Below are 15,441 nucleotides of genomic sequence, written 5' to 3' on the forward strand. Positions count from 1 at the left end.
TTGAGCTTGCGCAGCAGGCGGCGAAACCACTGAGCTAAATCCCTGGCCCCACAAGATCTTTATCAGCTATATGATTTGCAAATATTTTCATTCATTCTGTGGGTTGGCTATTCACTTTCATAATGGTATTGTTTATAGTGCGGAAGCTTTTAGTTTTCTGTAACTTAATTTCTTTTTGTGACTTAATTTCTTAATTTGGCTGTTTCTGGTTTGGGTGTCATGTTTTTTAAAAATTGCCTAATCCAAAGTCACAAATATGTCTTCTAAGAGATTTATAATTTTACCTCTTTGAGGTTTTCATCTATTTTTAATTTTTATATATGGTATGAGGCAAGTTCCGATTTCACTATTTTTTGCATGAATATAAGTTGTCTCAGCACCATTCATTGAAAAGATTATTTTTTCTCACTGATTTGCCTTAGCAATACGTTGAAAGTTCATTGACCATAGGTGCATGAGTTTATTTTTGGGCTCTCAGTTCTATTCCACTGATCTATGTCTATCTTGACATAGTACTATATAGTCTTACTAAATGTTGCTTTTGTAGGAAGTATTAGAATCAGGAAATGTGACATCTCCAAATTTGTTCTTCTCTTTGATTGCTTTGACTGTTCTTGGGCTCTTTGGATTTCCACACAAAGCCAGATGGAATTTTGATTCAGATTGTGTTGAATCTGCAAATCAATCTGGGGGACAATCAATCTTTAGAATATTAAGTCTTCCCATCCATGAACATAAGGTATTTTCCTATTTACGACTTCATATTTAGGTCTTCTTTAATTTCATGTTTTGTAGTTTCCAGTGTATAAATCTTGCACTTCTTTGGTACATTTATTCCTAAATATTTTATTCATATTGATGTTATTATAAATAAAATTGTTTTCCTAATTTTATTTTCAAATGGTTAATTTCTAGTGTACAGAAATACAACTAATTTTCTTGTATTGATTTTGTATCCTGCAAACTTGCTAAACTGATATATTAGTTGATAGACTTTTAGTGCCTCACTAGGATTGTCTATATGCACAATAATGTCATTTGCGAAGAGATAGTTTTGCTGGCTAGAACCTCCAGGGCAATGTTGAATAGAAGTGGCAAGAATAGACATCCTTGTCTTGTTCCTGACCTAAGGGGGAAATTTTTTCTGTCTTTCATCATTAAGAATAATGGTAACAGGGCCGGGGATGTAGCTCAGTGGCACTGTGCCTGCCTGGCAAACACAAGGGTCCTGAGTTCCATCCCCAGTACCATAAATAAATAAACAAACAAACAAATAAATAAACAAATAAATAAATAAATTAATTAATTAATTAATTAAAAAAACGGTAACAGTGTCCTTTATCAGGTTGAGGAAGTTTCCCTCTATTCCTATATCTTGAGTGGTTTTATCATGAGAGTGCTGGATTTTGTCAACTGCATTTTCTGTGTCTATTGAGAGGATTATGTAGTTCTTGTCCCTTATTTCACCAATACGGTACATTAACTTACTTCTAGATGTTAAATAAGTCTTCTTGCATTTTTCAGACAAACCTCACTTGGTCATGGTGTATCATCTTTTTTTTTTGGGATGGTACTAGGGATGAAATCTAGGGACCATCTACCACTAAGCTACAGCCCCAGCTTTTAAACTTTTCTTTTTAAACAGTCTCATTAAGTTGCCCAGGCTGGCCTCAAACTTGGCAATCCTTTTGTTCCTGCCTCCCAAGTAGCTGGGATTACAGCTGTGAGCTACAACACCTGGCTCTTTATTCATTCTTAGTATAGGTATTTACATCTATAAAATCCCTTTAAATATTGCTTTCATTGCACTTTTGTATGTTATCTTTGTTCTCATTCATCGTATTTTTTTAACCTTTCCTGTGACTTGGTTTTTGCCCCACTATTGATTTAGAACTGTATTGTCTAATTTCCTCATATTTGTGAGCTTCTCAAATTCCTTTCTTCTACTGACTTCCAATTTCTTACCATTGTGGTTGGAAAAGACTGTATTGTTACAATTTTCTAAAATTTATTTGAGGCATGTTTTATTGTCTAGCATATGGTCTGTCCTAGAGAATGTTCCCTGTGCACTTGAGCAGAAGATATGGCCTGCTCAAGTTGATTGTAGTGTTCTATAGATGCTTGTTAAGTCTAGTTTATAGTTTAGTACAACATATAAGCTACATGTTGATATTTCTTATGAAGATAGATGTGAAAATCCTAGGTTATAACATTGTTGAAATCTTTGATATTCTTGAGCATCTTATAGCTACCTGTTCCATTCACTAATGAAAAGTAGGTTACTGAAGTCTCTAAATGTAACATGATTTGTCTATTTCTCCTTTCATTTATGCCAGTGTTTGCTTCCTATATTTGGGGGCTATTACTAGGTACACATGTATATTTATACCACCATGCACCACATAACAACATTTTTCTCAGTGACAGATTGCATTTATGATGGTGGTTCCATACGATGATAACGAAGCTAGAAAATTCCTATTGGGAATAGCACAACACATTACCCTCATGTTCGTGTTGTATAAACAAACTATGCTGCAAATTATATAAACTTATAGTACATACAATTATGTACAGTACATAATACTTGGTAATGCTAATAAAAGACTATGCTACTAGGTTTTGTAATTACTGTACTATATTATTTTCGAGTATAATCCTTATAAAAAAAAATACGCAGCCTTACATATTTTGTTTTCTGTGTCTGTTGATTGATACCATCTAGATTTGTGTAAGTATACATTCTGATGTTCACAAGGATAAAATCACCTAACAATACATTCTTCAGAATATATCACCACTATTACATTACATATGACTGGAATTATTATATCTTCCTGATGGATTGATCCTTTTATCATAAAATGTCCTTTTTATCTCTAGTAATAGTCTGTATTTTAAAGTATTTTGTCTGATATTAGTACAGCCACTTCAGATTTCATGGTTGTTTGAATGGTAGATCTCTTCTTGTATTTTTACTTTCAAATTTTTTGTATCTTTGACTCTAATATGTACCTTTGGTAGACAGCATATCTTATTATAGATCTTGTTTTTTAATCTTGTCTTTTAATCTGCTTTTGATTAGACTATTTAATCCAGTCACATTAATACTATCCTTTTCATTTGTAAAATTAAAAATTAAATAATTTTAAATAAGGGGAAATACTTTTTCTTTACTATTAAGTCAAATAAATATGAATATGTTGGCTTAAGTTCATGAGACAGAAAAGCAGGACACAGTATAGCATTTTTTTATACAAATAGGTGGGTAAAAAGTGATTTACTTCTTCCAATAAACAAAGATAGTAAATTTGATACTAATATAATTTCTCAAATACTTAACTGATACAAGGAAATAGCCTCTGACAATTTCTAGTTTGAGAGAGCAACAATTTATTTTTGGTCTTCTTGGGATGTTATTATACATAATCTCATTCTTTTTTCTACAAGGTACATGAAGGCTGCTTCCTTTTATTTTTACTAGCACTTTCCTTTCTCATTCATAAAAGATGGGGATTATAAGGATTATATTACTGTATCTCATACAAGTATCTGCTGGCATGACTACATTAATATAAATAATAGAGATTATATTCTGCTTTCCTTAACTATTAGAAAGTTATCTATCTGTGGGCACAACCACAGCAGTTCTTGCGCCATGAACCTAAAATTTCCAATCTACTGGTATAATTTAAAATGGTGGAATGACACAGGAGCAATCAATATGTTATATAATAAATCAGCTTAGTTACTTGTGCTACAAAACTTTTATACTTAAAACATCTTTTAAATACAAAATGGGCCAAGAGTGGTAGCACTCGCCTAAGATCCCAGCACTCGAGAGGCTGAGACAGGAGGATCACTGTGAGTTGGAGGCCAGCCTGGGCTACATAGTGAGTTCAAGGCCAACCTGAACTACATAGTGAGATCCTGTCTCAAAAAAACCAAAAATAAAACAAAATAAAATAAAAAAGGATTGCTTTATTGTAGTTCAAATATATACTGAACATTAAAATATCTTAAAATTAAACTTTCAGAGCAAAAGTTTAACATTTAAACAAGAATATAGTTAGGGTTGGGGATTTAGCTCAGTGGTGCTGCGCCTGCCTTGCAAGCGCAAAGTCCTGAGTTCAATCCCCAGTACCGCCAAAAAAAAAAAAAATTAAGAATATAGTTTACTGTGAACACCTAGAAATGTAATTTGTTTAATCCACTTTATTGATAAAGATCACTTCATGACAAATAAAATGTTTCACCAGCAGTTCCACTTGGGTCAGTACCTTAATGACTGGTTTCATACACAAGAAATTGCTAAATAAATCTTCTATTGGGCTAAATAACAAGACATGTCTTATAATTCAGAGGGGATAATCAAAGCATATAAATTTAAAAATTAAACAGTTCTTTAGAGATAAAGTTAACAGCATGTACATTACAGTAATCTTAGCCTCTGGAAAATAAGAACTTTCAGTGTTTTAATTGCTTAAAAAAAAAAATCAGAGCCGGGCATGCTGGTACATGCCTGCAATCCTAGCACTGTGAGAGACTGAAGCAGGAGGAGGATCATAAGGTTGAGGCCAGCCTGGGCAATTTAGCAAAACCCTGCCTCAAAATTAAAAAAAAAAAAACGCTGGGGATGTAGCTCAGTACAAAGGTCCCAGGTTCAAACTCCAGAACTATAGAAACAAAACAAATCCCAGCTTAGATTTTTCTTGAAGTCTAATACTTACAGCTTGCAAATTCAAACCACAAATGCTCCTTAAGTGTTCTATGTACAATATTGCTAGGAAGAACATCACCAAAAGTTAGACTTACACACCTCGTAAAAGGATATTTTTAGTTTCAAGCTTTAGATTTACTAGAAACAGCCATATATGAGTCTGTATTTCAACCATGACATACACATAAAAGTATTTCCAAAGTATTCTCTTTTTGGAAACTTCACAGATGTTTGTCAGATCATTTTGCAATAGTTTGACTAATATATACATCTATCTAAAAACCCAGAAAATTTGCTTATGTAAGTATTTTGCATTAGATTATCCCTGTGAAAGAGTATTCAGAATTACTTTCTCTTGTGGGGTCTGAGAAAATGGAAGGTGGTGGTGGACCTTGGCAATCTAGGTCAGTATCATATGCCACTATCAGATTATGTTTGTCTTCTCGCACACAGTCCAGAAGTAGATATCCTTTAGTATTCTGTATAATTTTGTCTACATCTTTCAGATTACTGGATTAGCTTCTTTGCTCTGTTCCTCTGATGCACAGAGGACTTTGGTTTGCAGACCTGCCAATCCCAGCATCTTCCATAAGCTTTAACTTCCACATCTCTCTCTAAATTAATTGTATAAGTTTGGTCTCTTTCAAAGTATTCTGAACTTAACTTTAGTTGTAACATCCTATTTGCTCTGAAATACATATGTATCATTAGTTTTACTTTTCACTGAGGAGAAACTAATGCACTTAAGATCTTCCTTCATTTTTAAAAGTTTCTTTCCACGTAGATATTAAGGTAATCATAGAAGTTTCATCATAAAGTTGCCTAAAGTCCTCTTTTTGGCAGGTGCTTCAATGTGTTCATGAAGCTTCTTCTTTTTTTCCAACAAAGAACTAGATGTCTAGTCATATCTTTTTAGTTAGTCTTCTGATTGTCAAACCATAGCATATCTGAAGAACATTCCTTAATAATCCTGAGGAGTAATGAGCAAGGATTTAACTCCCTAGGTCAGTGTACCTCCTGCTCTACATCTCATGCTGTTTTAAAAACATCTTTGGGATAGAACTCAAATATCATATATTTTAAATGTATAATTCAATGAATTTGAGTATATTGACAGAGTTGTACAACATCTCAATCTAACTTTAGAATACTGTGCTTTTGTCACCCTAAAAAGAAGATCCGTATCCAACTCTCGATTCTACCCACAGGGCAATCACTAATCTTTCTGCCTATTCCAGACGTTTCATATAAATGGAGCCATACACTATGATCTTTTGTGACTGGCTTCTTCACCTAGGAATGTTTTCAATGTTCATCTATGAACATATAAGCATGTAAGAGTTCTTCATTTCTTTTTATTCTGAATAATATTTTATTGTAACTTTTATTTATCCATTTATCTGTCTATAAAGATTTGGACTGTTCCCACTTTTATAATGTTACGAATAATGCTACTGTGAACATTTACAAACTAAATTTTTGTAAACATGTTTTCAATTCTGTTGGTTATAAACCTAAAAGCAGTTTCTCTTTTTTTAAAAAAAATGTTTTTGACATTTATTGTGATTTCTTACACATGTGCCATTTATTCTATATTTTGTCCAACCTTTTTTAGCACATCATAATTCTTAAAATTTATGTGAAAATAAAACAAAATTTTATAACAAAATAGTAAGAGAATAAGAAAAGTTAATACACTGTATCACTATCTTCAAAGTAATTACTAAACTTACAAGACAGACAAAAGAGATTCTTACAAAGAAGAAACACAACAGAACAAAATTTTCTTTTCAGTGAACTAAGAGAAGCAAGTAGTATAAATGAAACAAATTAGCATATATATGAAAATATTTTTGAAACAGTGCAGCACAGTTTGTAAGTCATATGGTAACTCTATTAAACCTTTTAAGGAACTGATAGTCTATTTTTCAAAGTGGCTATTCTATTTTACATTCTTATACAGCAATAGATGAGGTTCCTACTTCTCTACATCTTCAGTAGCATTACTATTTCCTTTTTTAACTGTAACCATATTAGTGGATATAAAGTGATATTTCACAGTGGATTTGATTTTAAATTTCTTGATGATTGTGTTAAGTATCTTCTCATGTGTTAACTGGCCATTAGTGGGTTTTGCTTCTTATAAAAACTAATGCCACAGAAACATTTTCAAAACTTGAGGTATATTTTTTAGTGTGAAGGCAATTTTTTTGATGTGCTTTGCTTTGCTTTCTATGACATACCATGCTCTATCTTCTGATATTTTACTCAAGTACCATATATACAAGTAGTTCCACTTTTCTTTATACTGCTCACTGTTGAGTCTAAATCCAACGAAATATGTGGAAACTTTGAAAATACTTCAGAACAATGTCATACTTAAGATTTTGCTAAAGCAAGTGTTTTTGTCTAACTCTTTGAGCTGCGTACAGTATTTCCTTAAGTAATCATCATTTGGATTATATCCTCTTTGGGGGCACTTTTGTTTCTTTTGAATTCTTCCCTTATCCAATCCTTCAGGTATTTATGATCAGAATCCTGTAAAACTCGGCAGATTGCTTGCAAAATCTTTCTGTTGTAGCATTAGTGTTGTTGGGGGTAAGTGTGAAGTGGTCACATCTGCCAGTGTATCCCATGGGAGCATCTGATGTTACTGATATGGTTGAATTTTTGTCTTAAAGTTTGCTTTTTGCTTTATACATGTCACATACTTTTTGTTTCTTTGTTCCTTCTCTGCTTTTTTGGTACTATTTTCTAGTGTAACATTAATTCCTTAATGATTATGTCACTATATCGTTTGATTTATTTTCTTAGTGGCTGCTCTAGTGCTTACAATAAACACCTTAACTCATCAGAATCTTTAGATTTATATTAACTTAAACCCAATGAGACATAGAAATATTATTCCTGTATGACCCTATTCCCTTTTCCATTTTTGCGCTATTGTTATACACATACCATCTATAAATAACTCTCACATGTTATTGTAATTACTCTTTTTTATCATTTATATCTTTTAAGTTGAGACAGGGAGAAGCAAGTACATATTTATAATTTATTATACCAACTTTTTCATTCAGAAAAGTTCTGACTCTTCTCATTTCCTCCTGTGTATTCACATTACCAGATATTTTCTTAAATACAAGTTTGTTCCCATTCACCTCCTTTGAGATGTTGTCAAATATATTGCAATTCTATATATTAAAGGCCTATATATTATATGTATATAATTATATATATAGTTTTATACAACTGCTATTTACATCAAGTAAAAGAAAGGAAAAGAAATATACTCTTAGAATTACTTACATTAATTACCTTTATTGGTCCTCTGTTTTTTGTGCAGATTCAAGTTACTCTCTAGCATCACGTGCTTTTAGTTCTTTTAGTATTTCTTATAAGGCAGGTTTTCTAGTAATACATTTTCTTAGCTCTTGTTTATCGGAGAATGTTTTTATTTGCCTTCATTCTTTTTTTTCGGTACTGGGGATCAAACTTGGGACCTTGTGCTTGTGAGGCAGGTGCCAGAACCACTGAGCTAAATCCCCGGCCCTGCCTTCATTCTTAAAAGATAATTTTCTGGGGCTGGGGATTTAGCTCAGTGGTTTCGCCACCTACTGCACAAGCACAAGGACCCGAGTTCAATCCCTGGTACCAAAAAGAAAGATAATTTTCTTACATATAAGATTCTTTATTCATTTATTTTTTTGGTACCAGGGATCGAACTCAGGACCTTGCACTTAGGAGGCAGGCATGGTTCCACTAAGCTAAATCCCTGGCCCTATATAAGATTCTTGATAAGAGATGATATTGCTCAGTGGTAAGAGTACTTGACTAGCATGTGTGAGGCCCTGGGTTTGATTTCCACCACAAAAGAAAAAAGAATCCTGGTAACAATATTTTGCTTCCACACTTTGAATATGTTGTCTCACTATCTTCTGGCCGCCATTGTTTCTGATGTGATTTCAGCTGTTAATTTTATTGATGCTTCTTTGTATGTGATGAATTATTTATCTTGTTTTTAAGCTTTTTGTCTTTGTGTTTCAACATTCTGATTGTTATGTGTCTGGATGTGAATCTCTTCCCATTTATTCTACTTAGAGTTCATTGAGTTTCTTGGACATGGCGTTTTTCATTACATTTGGGAAGTTTTCAGCCATTATATCTTTGAATATTTTTACTATTGCTTTATTTGCTTTCACAGAGTTACTAGTCTTCCCTTAGTTGCTCAACACGAAAAGTTTTGTTTTTGACAATACCTTTGAGTGAAAGTTCCCCAAATTCTATCTCTAGACAGTCAATCGCTTTAGGAAAGGCTACATTTCTGTGGCTATTTCTATGGCCTGCCTTTCCTGTACGCAGAACTTCTACATTACTGATTGTTAGCAGGGTGTGGGAACAGCATCTTATTTCTCTGAATGATTCTGCAAGTAGGGTTCTGGGTAGGGGTTGGTATACAGTATTCTGTTCTTGGCTTGCCTCTCCTGACCTGAAATCTATAGCTCATGATTAGAGGGGTTTGGATGATCAGAGCTCAGTATTCTTAGCCTTCTGAAGTAGGGGTACTGCTTGGGAATTTTGTGAAAGAAAGGGTGCCAGATTTCTTAGCTGTTATTGCCTAAAATGGAGCTTTAGCAACATGGAGCTATGGGAAATGAAAAATGCTACAGGTCTGGTCCTACTGAGAAGAAACTACAGTCACAGACTGGAGGCTGAGGGATGAGGAGTCATAGCTCAGATGTCATGGATTCTTGCAGTTTATATCAAGATTTAATAGATTTTCTTGAATAAATGGTCATACCTCAGATGCCATAGATTCTTGTTGTTCTCACAGAGATTTAATTATAAATGTTTCATTTGCTGTATGTCCTTAGGACAGTTTCCAGAGACTTTTTGTTTTTATTGTTGTGGCTGTTTTGCTGGAAAGAAAGTCCATAAAGCTGAAGCTGCTATTTTAAAAGTGCTTCTCCTTCTTCCTTATCTTTTGACCCAACACATTAATTCTGGCCAACTCTAGAATTTTCCCCAAATCAATGTTTCTTCCAGTGAGCTTCCCAAGAACACTATTACTACTCTAATTCAGGTCCTTACAATCTTTATGGATCATGCAAGATCTTCCTGTGTTCTAGTCTCTAGGTTCTCAATACTTTAGTTCATTCTACACATTACTTCTAGACATATGTTTTTAGATATTTTGTTGATTTAATTTTGTTCCTCAAAAACCTTAAACACCTATATATTACTAACAAAATAAATTTCAGACTTCTTGGATCTTTAACAATACAGGTTCAATTTGCCTTTCCAACTGAATCTTCTACTGCTATCCTCATCCTACTCGGACCACTCACTGTTTCTTGAATATATCTACAAAATTGTCATCTCTGTCATTGTTCCTGCTGTTCAGCCTATTTGGGATGGAACATCTGTACTTATCTTTATCAAAACCCTTTCTCTTGTTTAGGGCCTGTTTAACCATCATGTTTTTACTCCAACTGAAGTATATTTTCCTTTCTCTTAGATACTATTTTTTTATACCATTCATAAAACCCAGATTTCTTTATTCCTTGTATTTGAGAAATTCATGCTTATGTTTTACCTTCTTCTTTAGACAAAACATTCTTCAAAGGGCAGGGCTCACGCACTGTTCATTTTTCTATCTCCTATGGTACCTAGTAGAGCATACCTTGCACATAGTAGACACTTAATATCAAGCTAAATTCATTAAATTCATGAAAATGTTAGTTTCAGAGATACCAGGTATTTGAAGACAATCTTTAATATTTGTAATCAGTCTAGAGAAGAATTTATTAGCTTAGCTTTTGAGAAGTTTTCATTACTTACTCGTTCTTTTAACTGGATCACTTCTTTGTCTTTTTGTTGCTTCCACTGTCTAAATTTCTCAGCATCCTCTTTCATCTGATGCATTAACTGTACTCGCTGGTTTTTCATCACCTGTAAAAACAAAAGCCAGTACAAGTATTAGTCATCTGTATTTTATTCTAGGTTTATGTGCAGATGGATAGTTACCATTAAGAAAACCTAGAGCTAAGCTGAGAAGGCCACCAACAGATTTTCTGAGTAGGCTTGCAATGCCTCTATGTTTCTACAAGGTTTCCAAGTACAGACTACACAAATGAACACTCTGAAGAAATAAAAGAAAACTGTACCTACAAGCTAAATACAGCCCTAAATTCATAGTATATAAATGAAATTTCAAGGAAATACCTACTAAGCCACAAGGACAAATAAACTCACAAACCATTATATTTTAAAGGTTTCAGTGCTAGTGACTTATAACCACCATTTGGCAGATGTTAGGTGCTGAACATTCAATAACTGAGAATATTTTCTAGGTGTCTATCATTTTGCTACTATTTTATAAAATTACATACTCATGGAAGGTGATCAGGATATCATCAGCAAATATTGAGATGTCTTGCTGGGCATGCTTGTAATCCCAGTACTTAGGAGGGCAAGCCAGGAAAATCATGAGTTTGAGGCCAGTCTGGGCTACATAGCAAGTTCCACAGCTTGCCTGGACTGTATACAGTAGTTGAGACACTGTCTCAAAATAAGGGAGGGAGAGAAGGAGGGAGTGAGAAAGAGAAAGAGAGTGAGAGAGAGAGAGATCTTTGTCCTTTCATTTCAGAGAATCTAACATTGAACTCTGAATGTAAAAAATAAAAAGAGAAATTGAATATCAAAGCATAGTTTTATTATTCAGATTGTAGATGATAACCTGCACAATACCTGTCAAAGAGATATTTGTGGAAATACTCACACTTGAAATTATTGTTGTGCTTGCTACTTTCTCACCTGAAAGAACATGTACGGTATAACCCTAAATGGAAGACCTTCATCTGTAAATTCTAATGTAGTAAATACCAGGATGAGAGTTTATTACCCGTATCTCCTGGTTCAGTTTGGTGACAGTATGCTCTGTGGATTCCTTCAGTTTCAGAAGTTTGGATTGTTCATTTAATTTCTTCTTCAAATCAGCTATCTGACCCTCCAGCTCTTGGAGACGTTTGCGACGGCGCTCACTCAACCTAAACACAGATACAGTAGGAGTGAAGACTAACAGCAACAGAGATGGACTCCAAATGTGGTATACATACACAATGGAGAACTACTTAGCCAGAAAGAAATATAAATTTGAGTCCTTTGTTGGAAAACAGATGCATCTTGAGACCATAATGCTAAACGAAGTTAATCAGACATAGGTTATATATCACATGGTTTCTCTTATATAAGAAACCAAAAGTACAAATAATTTAAAGAGTAAAATAAAAGATGATAAGAAACAGAGAACAGATTATGTAGAGGTGGGAAGGGGATCTTGGGATGGGGGAGACAGGCTGGTGGGGGACTAAAAAGGATCTAGATTTCATACGTATATGTATTAATTCCCTATGATTAATGTATTTATCAAATATCGAAAACATATACTAATAAAAAGGGAAAAATAAAATCTTTATAGCTAAAAAATTCAATATGAGAGTCTCATAACCTTGATATATAATCATCTTTAAAAAAAAAAAATACTGTCCAAACAACCAAAACTTTCTCAATGAGAGCTTCATACTAGACCAAAACATTTAAAAAATATAATACAGAACAATGAACTGCTTTAATATGCTCCTTGCCACCAATATGTGTCAAAAGAATACTTCTTTGAGACTGTTCACTTCATTTTACATGTAAGGAATAATTCTGATGATTATTACATAAACCTAAACAGAAAGTAAACATTCAGCATAACTTTTTAACATGAGGTTCAGATTCAATAGATATAAAACAGTCATTGAGGATATTCTTACTAATTAAGGAATAGTCAGAATGATTTTTTAATCACCAGCATGGACATTAATATGTATCCACAAGCTAATTTACCATCAATGCAGGGGCAAGGAAACTGTTTTTTGTCTAGTAGGTCTGATAATCTTTCAAAAACATGTCCCCATGCTAACTTTTTATAAATCTTTCCTTGATCAGTCAGCTTGAATTGACTGCTTCTGACCTCTTAACACATTTACTGCCTAAGAAATTTATTTGAATACTAATTGTATACTATGTTATGGCATTCTTTTATTGTTATGCTGAATGTTATTTTAGTATCTTAATTACTTAATTTTTCTCATGTTTAGGTCTCCTTTCACTCTAGATTTAAATCCTTTGGGACAGTAAACTGGTCTTCTACTTCTCTATTCCCTCTAAGCTCCTTATACATAGTAAGGACTTAACCTTCATTGACTATTCTTACTTGGCTTGGTTGACATCCTTTTTTGCTGTCTGAAGTTCAAGAATCAATTCTTCCTTTTCCTTCTGCAGACTGATGACTTCCAATTCTAGATTTTTTATGTTATCCTAGAAAGATTACAGGTCAAAGAGAAATAAAGCATTTCATAGCACAGGAAGAAAATCACTTCAACATTCCATGTCTTGAGGAACTGTGAATTAAATTTCACCACTTCAATTGTACACTAAAAACACTTGCTCTTGATTCAATGGAAATTAGTTATGCAGCAGGAAAAGTATAAACTTGGAATCCAAAGTGAGTCTTGACTATAATACCCACTATCTTATTTAAGTATTTTATGAAAAATCACTTTTGGTCTTAGTTTTTGTCAGAAAAGAGTTAATTATACCAGGCTGAAGACCGCTATCCTTAAAAAGCCTTGTAAGGTTGGCTCTTGGCACGTGTGTGGGAACTAAGATTTTGGTAGGGTTCCTGCCATTCTCTAACTGATAAGAGTGGCTCACCAATGCCTAAATTGTGCAAACAATGTGATTTACCATGAATACTTGCCTTTTTTCTGGGAGTCTAGAATCTTGGTATGTATAAGGCAGGGAATGCCTATGTGACCGACTCCTGGTAAAAGCCTTGGACTCCTAGCTTTCTGGAACAGAACATTTCACACACGATCACAACCTCTTGATGGAGGAATGAAGGACCTCCTGTGTGATTCCACTGTGAGAGGATTTTTTTTGAAGCTCGTACTTGGTTTCCTACAGACTTGGCCCATGTGGTATACACCTTAACTATGACTATTTACTTCTAGTGAATCATTGGACCTAGTGGTAGTTCTTAGGCCTTTTAAGAGTTTATCTATTTATGTGACTAATTAACAGTAACATGAGCCAGGTGTGCTGGCACACCTGCACTTTTAGCCACACCTATAGTTCAACTATTTGGGAGGCTGAGGCAGACACATCACAAATTTGAGGCCAGCTAGGGCAACTTAGTAAGACCTTGTCTCAAAATGAAACAGAATAAAAAAGAGCTGGGGGACAGGGGATTTAGTTCAGCGGTGCTGCTGCCTGCCTCGCAAGCACGAGGTCCCGAGTTCAATCCCCAGTACCACCACCCCCCGCAAAAAAGAGCTGGGGATGTAGCTTATTAGTAGACCACTTGCCTAGCACGCATGAGGGCCTGGGTTCAATTCTCTGTAGTGTAAAGAAACAAAAAAACCTAAGAACACCTACCTCACAGAGTTGCAGGAAAGATCAATTAAGATAAAAAGTTAAAGATATTTTATAAATTGTAAAGAGCTGCACAAATATCAGAACTTTCAAAATTATCTGTTCAATCAATAGCAACTGCACTTCTGCATACATTTAGAAAACAAATTATAGAAACTGAAATCTAGCAATTTCCAAGACTGAGAAAACCCAATGACCAGGTTCCATTTTGTTCTTATAACTAAAAAAGATTATAGGAAACTGATGAGTGGTTGACAACAAAGGAGACTGTATAGAGGTCCCAGATCAGTAGTGGATTGACACAAAGAAGCAGAGGGAGGCTAGGTAGGGTTATATCAGAAAAGCTTTCTAAATAGGCTAGAGCTATTTTCCAAGCAAAAAACTGAACAAATTAAGTATAAGTATTGAAAATCAAACTCATTATTTTATAGCTACTCTACATATTTAAACTTATCAATAATAATAAAGAAAATAAAAATAATATATAAAAAATATATATTTATTTTTACTGATAGAAGTATCTTATAAATATATCTTTGCAAAAAACAATCCAGACAACACATACAAGTCAAGTCCCTTTGATTGCTTCTTCTCTTCCAAAATTCTAGTCCTCTCTCCAGAATTAGCCACTTTTATCATCTTGGTGTAAGTCTTATAAACATATTTTGTAGACATTTAAAAATGTATATATTGCACATTTAAACCTTTACATATATGTTACATAATATACTGTTGCATATAATATGTAATATATTACACAATATGCTGCTACATATACAGTATGTATTACATCTTCTTACATGAAAGAGAATAAACATTAAAGAAAGGAAATGTGAAGGATACAGAGGCAAGGCAGGGAGAAGAAAACCTTGATAAACTTTAATCCTATCCTTGGATATGGGCAGAGCATTAACAAAAAAAGAATAGAAAAAATAATTAAGAAGATCAAAAATAAATCTTAGAAATTAGTAGCCAAAGAAGTGGAAGGAAAAATTCTCAGAGTGAAATAAAAAGACAAATAGAAATAGGAGAAAGGGAGTAAGAAAAATAGAAAGAAAATCTAAGATATGCAATATCTGATTAAGGGGAAATGCAAGAAAGAGAAAATAGAGAAAAGGCATTATCAAAGAAATGATATAAGAAAATTTCCCACAGAACAGATTTTTAGATGGAAATGACCCACTAAGCACCAAGGACAATGAATGAGAAAAGAACCACGCCCAGGCTCATAGTTGTGA

The 15,441-nt window shown here is 33.8% G+C and overlaps 1 protein-coding gene across 8 annotated transcripts in view; it reads right to left on the reverse strand.

Annotated features, from left to right (window-relative positions):
• LOC147820469 (chromosome-associated kinesin KIF4A-like) overlaps positions 1-15,441 on the reverse strand; it is a 111,789-nt gene that overhangs the window by 32,875 nt on the left and 63,473 nt on the right. For all 8 annotated transcript variants that reach the window (XM_087204176.1, XM_087204175.1, XM_087204180.1 and 5 more), the window contains 3 exons: positions 12,984-13,087; positions 11,625-11,769; positions 10,562-10,672 (listed from right to left, as the gene is read on the reverse strand). In XM_087204176.1, coding sequence (XP_087060302.1) covers positions 10,562-10,672; positions 11,625-11,769; positions 12,984-13,087 — 360 coding nt within the window. The remainder of the gene's footprint in view (positions 1-10,561; positions 10,673-11,624; positions 11,770-12,983; positions 13,088-15,441) is intronic.

The sequence above is a fragment of the Heterocephalus glaber genome, unplaced genomic scaffold, assembly GCF_053883595.1.
Source record: "Heterocephalus glaber isolate CG9 unplaced genomic scaffold, H.glaber_assembly_v1.0 deba00001871, whole genome shotgun sequence".
Taxonomy (NCBI): domain Eukaryota; kingdom Metazoa; phylum Chordata; class Mammalia; order Rodentia; family Bathyergidae; genus Heterocephalus; species Heterocephalus glaber.